The sequence below is a fragment of the Mercenaria mercenaria genome, unplaced genomic scaffold (genome assembly GCF_021730395.1).
Source record: "Mercenaria mercenaria strain notata unplaced genomic scaffold, MADL_Memer_1 contig_3632, whole genome shotgun sequence".
Classification (NCBI taxonomy): domain Eukaryota; kingdom Metazoa; phylum Mollusca; class Bivalvia; order Venerida; family Veneridae; genus Mercenaria; species Mercenaria mercenaria.
In genome coordinates, this window is record NW_026461790.1 from 32,613 (window position 1) to 42,679 (window position 10,067).

At 36.1% G+C, this 10,067-nt stretch overlaps 2 protein-coding genes across 2 annotated transcripts; one reads left to right on the forward strand and one right to left on the reverse strand.

Moving 5' to 3' along the window:
• Window positions 1-2,447: 2,447 nt before the first annotated feature.
• Window positions 2,448-4,430, reverse strand: LOC128553251 (uncharacterized). The gene is made up of 2 exons (XM_053534378.1): window positions 4,239-4,430; window positions 2,448-3,824 (listed from the first exon to the last, which is right to left on the reverse strand). The coding sequence occupies exons 1-2, from the start codon at window positions 4,337-4,339 to the stop codon at window positions 2,618-2,620; spliced, it is 1,308 nt and encodes a 435-aa protein (XP_053390353.1). The 5' UTR covers window positions 4,340-4,430; the 3' UTR covers window positions 2,448-2,617.
• A 4,284-nt stretch (window positions 4,431-8,714) lies between these two features.
• LOC128553253 (uncharacterized protein K02A2.6-like) lies at window positions 8,715-9,500 on the forward strand. The gene has a single exon (XM_053534380.1). The coding sequence runs from the start codon at window positions 8,715-8,717 to the stop codon at window positions 9,498-9,500; it is 786 nt and encodes a 261-aa protein (XP_053390355.1).
• Window positions 9,501-10,067: the final 567 nt, after the last annotated feature.

Here is a 10,067-nt window from a genome sequence, read left to right on the forward strand (position 1 = left end):
ATTACGAAACGGAATACTGAATCCGTAAAATTTTAGGCTAATTTGTGGTCTATGGGAGACAATTTCATCCAATAGTAATGCAAAAGTATCTCCCTTAGACCATTATTTGCAAATAACATTTACGGATTCAGTAATCCGTTTCCGATTTACGTTTACGTTAGAAATGTCTAGTAAGATACAACAGAAAAATAAATGATAAGTTCTAAAACTGTTCTTTTATATGTATTTTTTTATTTAGGTTAAGGTTCGACTGATTCTGCCTTTGTGACCAGTGTAGATCATGATCAGCCTGCACATCTGTGCAGTCTTATCAAGATCTGCACTGTTCAATATTCAGTCAGTATCTTTTTGTTAAGCACCCCTTTTAACATTTAATGGTACTGTCCAAAATGAAAGATGGACAAATTCATTATAGAAATTTAGCAGGGTTAGATAAAGCCTTTTGGAATTTTCATCAGCTCAAAATGCCGGCCAGTAATATAGAACTGAAATATTGTTATTTTAAAAATTCCAAATCAAAAACAAAGATGACCGCTTAGGGAATCAACCCCCCCACTCCCTTCCCAACTCAGCAATAAAAACATTTTCTGGATGTCGTAACCAATAGAGCTACAGCTGAAGTAGAGAATTTAAGACTTCGAAAAAGTAAAAAGTTGTAAAAAACATCAATTTCTCATGTATTTCGGTCACATTAAGTTTTTCAGTAAATTAAGGATTAAAACTTTCTTCAGAAATATATAGCATTTATTTAAAGATATCTAATTAAAATATTTATTTTGTAGTGGAACGATCTGGAGGCCAGTGGCTTTAACAGGACACGATTGATTCTGTCTTTGTGACCAGTGTAGATCATGATCAGCCTGCACATCTGTGCAGTCTTATCAAGATCTGCACTGTTCAATATTCAGTCAGTATCTTTTTGTTAAGCACCCCTTTTAACATTTAATGGTACTGTCCAAATTGAAAGATGGACAAATTCATTATAGAAATTTAGCAGGGTTAGATAAATCCTTTTGGAATTTTCATCAGTTCAAAATGCCGGCCAGTAATATAGAACTGAAATATTGTTGTAGCACTTATTTTTAGTAAGTCACATTTCCATTAATTTATGAGCAAAGTGGGGCTAGTTTAAAATACTGCTAAATTTTACTGCTGTATAGATGCTTTGTTTCAAATAGACAATGATTACTCTGGATATATTAAATTTGCATAAAATTTCCTATCCACTGGCTTCATATTGATTGTTATCATAAAAAATGTGCATGCCATGTGTCCTGTTCACTCTAGGGGGTTCAAGAAATATGTCATTGAAGCAGACTTTTCACTTCCTACTACCACTTTGGTGTTAATTCTTAATTGATTTCACACTTGCTCCTTTAATTAAATAATGAATGACAAAACAAACAAGAAGGCATAGGGTTTTTAAATCTGCATGTAGCATTTTGGTATCTTTTTGCAGTAATTTTGACAGTCTGATGTAAAGTAATGTGTATAATATGTTTCCTTAATACTTTTTAACGATGTGAAATAATGTCTAATAGGTCTCACATGTGTGTGTGTGTGTGTGGGGGGGGGGGGGGGGAGTTGATTGGGTTTTTTTAGCTTTGCAAATTTGTGATCTGTGTATTAAAAGTCCTTCGGATATTTTTATTAAATGTAAAGATTTATATTTTGACATTCTTGTTTTGTTTCTACAGTTACAAAAATAAACTTGTACACATTGTCAGTGCTTTTGTTGATTAACAGTACTTCAACTAATTGTTGTGTTGAACTGAAAAAGCAATACTTCAGGCCCGACAAAATATGTGAGTAACAACTTTCCCATAAGTACTGTGTCAAACCCACAGTGAACAATTTAAAAGACTGGATCAATGACCATCTAACTGGAAGTTTGTATTTCACTTTATATTGGCAAGTTGCTGTGATTTTATTTGACTGAAAATTAAAGAGGCAGCACCATAAAATTAAAATTAACAAGGGGTATGTCAACTTGTCAGTAGAAATCATTTATGTCTCATGGATGATATGTTCATGAAATATATGAGAAAATAGCTGTTATAATGAACTGGGCTAATGGAAAATTGAAGGGACATCTTATCACAAGGGCATATATCCTGATCATTATTTTAAGAATATAGTCTGAATACTTGCACAATGTTAAAAGGATTTTCCAAGGAAGGCATTTTTTTATTGAAAAGAAATATTTAAAAGCTAAATGAAATCATTTATTGTAACAATTAACAAATATAACAATCATACAGTCCATAAAATAAAATGATACAAAAAAATGCACATAAATAGTCCTTTCAGCTAGTTTCATATTTTTCAAAGCATAGAATATCAGTAAAGTCTCAGTACTGGATTTGCCCTCAAATGTTTTCATGCAAAAACTATATTTGATCTCTGTATAAGTATCTAGACCAGAGTGCAGACTTAAAAGGTTTTTGATAAAACGATGTTAGCCTCTCAACCATTTGCGATATGAAAGAATTGTCTCTTTGAATTCTCATATACTTAATGTCAGTAATAGTGTAAACAATAAAGTCACAGCACTGTCTGTCACTACAGAACAACTGTCCCTGAATCTGGTAATAATATGGATGTGTTGTTTTCAATGTCAATTTTTTCCATCAGTCAGAGTTAGGTATGGAACAGATTTTGTGTTAATGTCTTTGTTTTTTGCAGTAAGTGGACATTTAACTTCAACTATTAGAGTTTGGTTAACTACTCCATCTGGGGAAGCACCGAGATATGGGTGGGTGGATGACACAAATATTCCGCACGAATTAACTTTGACTTTGTTGTCTTTTTCATGCCTATGAATAGCTTCTTTCTCATATTTGTGTGCGTGTTTCATTGCCTCATTTTGTTTAAGTTTATTTGGATGCACCAAAGAAGCAGCAAGTTGATCATGATTAGTCCGTTCGGTCGCATGACATATTCTGTGGTAGTTTGAAGACTGAATCCGTTTTTCTCTCTCTTCAAACCATCTTTCATTTTTTTCCTGACCACGAGTATACACCTCTAGAGTTTCCCTTTGAGATTTCGATATTTTCGTCACCTGAATGGCATTTAAAAAAATGTCCTCTAATGTGTCTGACTGATAATCATGATCTAATGCATATGCACGCATGTTTGCTGGCTGAAATGCTTGAAAGATTGGTGTCTTTGAAATTCCTTTAAAATTCATACAAGTATTATAAAAATAATCTTTATAATTTTCCCTATTCTGAAACTCTTGTGGCCTGGGGTCAAACATTTTAATGTCACAGATTTCATCAGCACCTGCAATGTTCATATCTCTTGACTTCAAAGGTGACCCCGTATGTTTTTTTACTTTATGAAAAGACTGAAGTTTCTCAGTACAAGTCATCTCTACTTTTAATTTCCCAGATGAAGTAAACTTACAGCAAGCAAACAGGATTGTCCGTACATGTTTACAGTGTGCTGTTGGACCTTGACCAGCCCCACATTCACACTGGGCTTCATGAAATTGGCCATTCTTCTTCACACTTATGTCTATTGTGTATGACACTTTCTTTTTCATTTCTGCATAGCAGGCACCTTTTATATAATCCAGGTCTTCAGTAGAACAGTACCTCACATAACGAATGAAAGTTTCTTCATATAAATCACACACGACACGGTCAAAGTCCACACCGAACTGTGACATATAGTCACTTGCGCACTGGTTTGTGACAGGAGGTATTTTCATATCCGAGTTCAGATCCTTGTATTTTCCAGAAGGTGGAAGATCCATAAAATATTCTGGCACTGTATCATAGTCTTCAACGAAATTGTGATTTCTCTCATAAGCTTCAAGTCTGAAATGAACAAATGAAAAATACCTTAGTACACACAAATGAAACATGTCTACATGTACATTTAGCCAAGGTCTCGTTACCTCGACCTTTTTTCAATAGGTATAAGATAAATAATCAGTACAAGAAGAATATGCACACATGTTACGAACAACACTACTGTTGTTTAATGCTTTTACCCACTTACGAATTTCACGATCACAAGAAAGTATTTCTAAACTTAAGATCCGATTTTTGTTTGTAAACATACGTCCGTTCTACATTTTAACTAGACAAGCTTACTGTCGCTGAGTGACTGCTTTTTAATTTCTGACTTTTGCAGCCACAGTTTTACAGTTTGACCGTCACAATATAAAACAAACTGTATACGTCGGATTAGTTCGACTACATTTTAATGTACATGTGAATGTTAAATACCTTTCAATTAGCTCTTTCTTTCGACCAGATAGTTTAGCATTGCGGCGGCGAAGCTCTTTCCTCAATTGCTCCAGTGATAAACAACTGAATTTTGATGACATTGTCGGATACTTTCAAAATCTACTAGTATTTTGAAGTGACAGCAACTGAATAACGGTGTAAATAATGTAAACAAAGTTTTCTAGGACCTATTCGCACGTAGCGGCACCTAAACGCGCACCTGTTTAATCAGGGGAAATAACTGACCGATGTCGCCCATTCCTACGCATTTGAACTCTAAACCGTGGTAAATCAGACGATAAACCACTCGATGACCTAGCTTATTTGTTAATTAAATACATACAACTTACACATATCATGATAATTACAAGTTATATTTATTTAAAGTTATTTCCCCTTACACAGTTACACTATTTTCACCAAATGAATTGATTATGAATTTGTGCTGCTTAAAAAATCAGATTATTGTCATTGAATGTTAGATGAAACTCATTATTAGATAATTTATTTGATAACATCAGTCTACATTATTCTGGAGTGGTAAGGTTAAATACTTATTGATGTATTGATTGATTGATTGATTGATTGATTGATGTATGTCGATATCTTTTTTCTGTTTTGTTTTCTGTTTTCTTTTGAAAGAGGATGGGGTAGAGAATTTACATTATGAGTAGTATTCAGACCAATTCAGTTTTTTAAGTTCCGGAGTAGAATAATGTTAATGCGTGTTAATCTCCATTTGACGTTATTTGAGACTTTGTTTCAACAAATTTAATTCATTAGAAATTTAAAGTTTGTATAAGAGCTGTCCTTAAGACATCATGCTCGCCTTTTCAAATGCTATTTCATTGCATGGTACCGTATGCCAATGATATAACTGTTTTCCTGAGTTCACTCAGTTGTGCGCGTCTGCAGGTCAAAATGTACCAATGTTTTCTCAATCCCTGGCAAATTATTTTAATATAAAAGGTGTAATAGTATCACCTTTAATGAATGAACTCTATTCATATGACCTATGCCCTCTGTAAATTTCCACAGCATGCATCTCCACTCTCTGTTGTTGATTATATACATCAATGATTCCCGCCAAAGCTCAGTCCTTAGAATAAACTAGTACAGTCAACACACTTGTGTTTGCTTTTATTCTATATCCACATTTGTGGTATATACAGGACCAATAGTGATATGAACATCACAAAACAAAACATTACATGGTGTCAGAATAGTTGGAATTAATATTTAGTAAACTATTTACAATCTGTGAATTTATAAACATGGAATTAACAGGACTTTCTGTGCCTACTATGAAATGGGACTCTAGCAATTTGCCGGAACAATGGATTAAATTCCAGGGACATGTGGAACTAATGTTTTCGGGCCCACTGAGAGAAAAATCTAACGAGGAGAAGGTGTCCTACCTTTTAATCTGGGTAGGGGATAAAGGGCGAGAAATTCAAGCGACATGGGAGCCCTTCACTGGTGACGACGCCAAAAACCCCATTAAATACTATGAGAAGGTCAAGGCTCATGTTCAGCCGTCACTGAATCCAATATTCGCCAGATATAAATTTAACAATGAAGTACAAGGCAGTGACAGTATTGACGCCTACGTAACAAGGTTAAGACTCAGTGCACAGGATTGCAATTTTACAAATAAAGAAGAGATGATCCGAGACAGGATCGTATTCGGAACTAACTCCTCAAAAGTGAGAGAAAAATTAATCAACAAAGGAGAGTGACTAACTCTTGAAAACGCAATACAAATTGCACAGTCGCACGAATACTCGCAACAACAGCTACATTCTATGGCAGCAACAAATAATGACGTTCACTCCGTAAAACACAGATCAAAACAACGACCAAGAACCATCAACAAACATCTACAACAACAACCACACAACACTCCAAAGCAACATCATATGAGATCGCCAAACCAGGAAACGTGCAGCCATTGTGGACATAGAAAACACCAACAAAACAAAAAGTGTCCAGCACAGAATGTCACGTGCTACAAGTGTGGGAAACTCAATCACTTTGCTAATGTGTGTAAATCCAAAAACAGGAATGTAAATGCAGTGAATTATTCAAATTCAACAATGGACAATGAAACTAGTGATAGTGAGAATGAGGATTATCAAAACTTCTATGTAGACACGGTAATTTTTTCTTCTTCTCCTGAACGTGCATTTACCCAGATAAACGTTGGCCACTCACGAACCCCAGTAAAGTTCAAAATAGACACTGGAAGTGCAGTGGATATTTTGCCCTTGAGTCAATTTCAGAAACTTAAAGTTAAGCACCCCTTAGAGACCCCAGATAACAAGTTGACCTCATACACAGGCAACATTCTACCTGTTTGTGGCATGATTAGATTGCATTTGAGCTATAAAGATAAAACCTGTGATTCGATGTGCTATGTTGTTGATAGCCCTTCCGTAACCCTGCTGAGTTTGCAATCTTCTATTGATCTAGGTTTGATAAGATTGACCTACTCAGTTGATAACTCAATCTCTAACAGTACAGCTCCATATGATAAACAGAGAGTATGAGAATTTATTCCAAGGAGTAGGGGTCATCCCAGGTGAAAGCAAGCTTCACATTAAGCCTGACGCTGTTCCTGTAATAAACGCACCTAGACGTGTTCCCGAAGCATTAAGGGACAGGATATACAAAGAACTCCAACGCATGGAGAAAGAAAACATTATAACAAAGGTCACCGAACCTACCGACTGGGTTAACTCCCTTGTCATAGTAGAAAAACCTAAGACAGGAAAGCTAAGGATCTGTCTCGATCCGAAAGCCCTGAACGAGGCCATAAAAAGACCTCACTATCCAATGCGCACACTTGAAGACGTAACATCAAGACTGACGGACGCTAAATTCTTCAGTATACTTGACATTACGCATGCATATTGGAGTGTCAAACTTGACCATAAATCATCTCTTTTGATCACTTTCAGCACGTATTTGGCAGGTACCGTTGGCTGAGACTCCCATACGATATCTCAGCATCGAGCGACATATTCATGCAGAAAGTTGACGAGATCTTTGAAGGTCTCAATGGTCTCACAGCAATAGTAGACGAAATCTTGATTTATGGGAAATCTCGTGAAGAACATGACGCAAACTTGCGTAACGCTCTCGAAAGAGCTAAGTCTAAGGGAATCAAGTTCAATCCCGACAAGTGCATTATAGGAGTCACTGAAGTGTCATTTTTGGACACTTAATTACAGACACAGGACTCAAGCCAGACCCTACGAAATTAGAGGCAATATCGAAACTCGAGATCCCCAAGAACCGACAAGAATTAGAGAACGTACTTGGCATGGCAAACTACCTCCAGAAATTCTCACAAAATTTAGCTGAGGTTACAAGCCCCATGAGGTCTCTACTTAAAAAAGATGTAAAATTCACTTGGGATGCTGCTCAAACTGAGGCATTCTCAAAAATGAAAACAATCATTACACAGAGCCCTGTACTGGCATACTTTGACCATAAGCAGAGAGTCACGCTTGAATGTGATTCTTCCAAAAATGGAGTTGGTGCAGCCATCTTTCAAAATGGCCACCCGATTGCTTTTGCATCCAGGACATTAACAGAGACTGAATCCCGTTATGCCAATATAGAAAGAGAACTTTTGGCAATACTTTTTGGGTGCACGCGCTTCCATCAGTATGTATACGGTAGACATGTTATAGTACATTCAGACAATAAACCATTAAGCTCCATCATGAAAAAGAATCTGTCTGCATGTCCTCTAAGACTTCAAAGAATGAGGTTACAGCTGTCAAAATATGACATTGACGTACAACATGTTAGTGGTAAACAAGTACCAATCAGTGACTCGCTCTCAAGACAACGTCTTAAAGAAAAATTAAATATAGAAGGCCTTGACTTGCATGTTCACACTGTTTTGAAAGGGTTACACATTACTGATCGTAGATTCGACTCCTTGAGAAATGACACAAAAAGTGATGCAAACATGCAAATCTTGAAACAGACAATAATAAATGGTTGGCCTGATTCCCGCGCTGACTGTGACCCAGCTATTGTAGAATTCTGGAATCACAGGGATGAGCTATCATCAGCTGATGACCTTATCTTTAGAGATCAGACTATTGTTATACCTGTCTGTGCAAGACAACACCTTGTAGAATCAGTACATCAAGGTCACATGGGTGTGGAAAAATCCATACTAAGGGCCAAAGATGTAATGTTTTGACCTGGCATGTCAAAAAAATCACTGATTATGTTTTGCGATGTGCAGTCTGTCAAAAGCACAGATACACAAATACAAAAGAACCCCTAACACCTCATGAGTTACCGAATAGACCATGGTAAAACATTGCTGCTGATTTATTCTCATTTGACAACAATGACTACCTTGTTACAGTTGACTACTATAGTCGGTATTTTGAGGTAAACGCTCTACCGAATACACAAAGTATTACGGTAATAAGAAAACTCAAGGTTCATATGGCAAGATATGGTATATGTGACAAACTTGTCACTGACAACGGGCCTCAATTCTCCGCAGAATTATTTTCAGACTTTGCTAAAGAATGGGTATTCTCGCATGTTACATCCAGTCCCTTACATCCTATTAGCAATGGTCTTGCCGAGAAAACGGTTTCAATTGTCAAGCGCATTTTCACGAAAGCGCACGAAAGTGACAGGGACCCATGTTTAGCTATACTTGAGTATAGAAACACCCCTTTGGAATGTGGATTCTCCCCTAACCAATTATTAATGGGTAGAAAAACAAAATCCATTTTGCCCATTACAGACGCTCAACTTCAGCCCAAAACTGTCAGCCCAAAACTTGTCAGTGAGAAAATGCATCAAATAAAACAAAAACAGAAATCTCATTATGACAAGACCGCCAAAAAACTGCCGCCTCTCAGCTTAAATGAGTCTGTTCGAATACAGGTTAATAAGACATGGGAACCAGCCAAGGTTATCAAAATTCACAATGACCGATCCTACTCTGTGCAGACACCAAGGGGTGGTATTTATCGCAGAAACAGGTGTAAGCTAAACAAAACAAAGGAAAATTTCCCAGATATTCAAGAATTCTCTCCAGAAATCCTTGCCCAAAATCGCCATGAAGAACCCCTCCCTTTACAAAATGATAGGGAAATTCCTACAGCAGACGATGCTGACCCATCATCGACCCCTGATAAGCCCAGCCAAACTGAACATTATGTAACACGATCAGGCAGGGAAGTTAAATCCAATAGACGGTATTACAATGAGAACTAGATAAACAAATAAATGATTATCAGTGAAGCTTGGAGATTTATCATGCTGAACATTATAAAAACTGTGAAAGTCAGAACTATAGAAACATTAAATTGATATTTTAAATACTGTGATTGATGAACAATAGAATATATAAACTGCATAATGCAAAAGAGACACTTTTATATCTTTAATTTACTGATATATCTATTATATACTTTATACATTTGTTTCATCAATAATATTTACTAAAATATTTAATGGTTTAATGATTTGTTTGGATATATGAAATTGATATATTTGATTCATTCATTTTAAAATTTTATGAAGAGGGAAATGTAATAGTATCACTTTTAATGAATGAACTCTATTCATATGACCTATGACCTCTGTAAATTTCCACAGCATGCATCTCCACTCTCTGTTGTTGATTATATACATCAATGATTCCCGCCAAAGCTCAGTCCTTAGAATAAACTAGTACAGTCAACACACTTGTGTTTGCTTTTATTCTATATCCACATTTGTGGTATATACAGGACCAATAGTGATATGAACATCACAAAACAGAAAACATTACAAAAGGGA

Excerpts from the sequence above, each read along its gene's own strand:
- LOC128553251 (XM_053534378.1), bottom strand. The coding sequence starts at position 4,339 with ATGTCATCAAAATTCAGTTGTTTATCACTGGAGCAATTGAGGAAAGAG. Across the intron at positions 3,825-4,238 it reads AAGAAAGAGCTAATTGAAAG|ACTTGAAGCTTATGAGAGAA; the intron begins GTATTTAACATT and ends TGTTCATTTCAG.
- LOC128553253 (XM_053534380.1), top strand. The coding sequence starts at position 8,715 with ATGGCAAGATATGGTATATGTGACAAACTTGTCACTGACAACGGGCCT.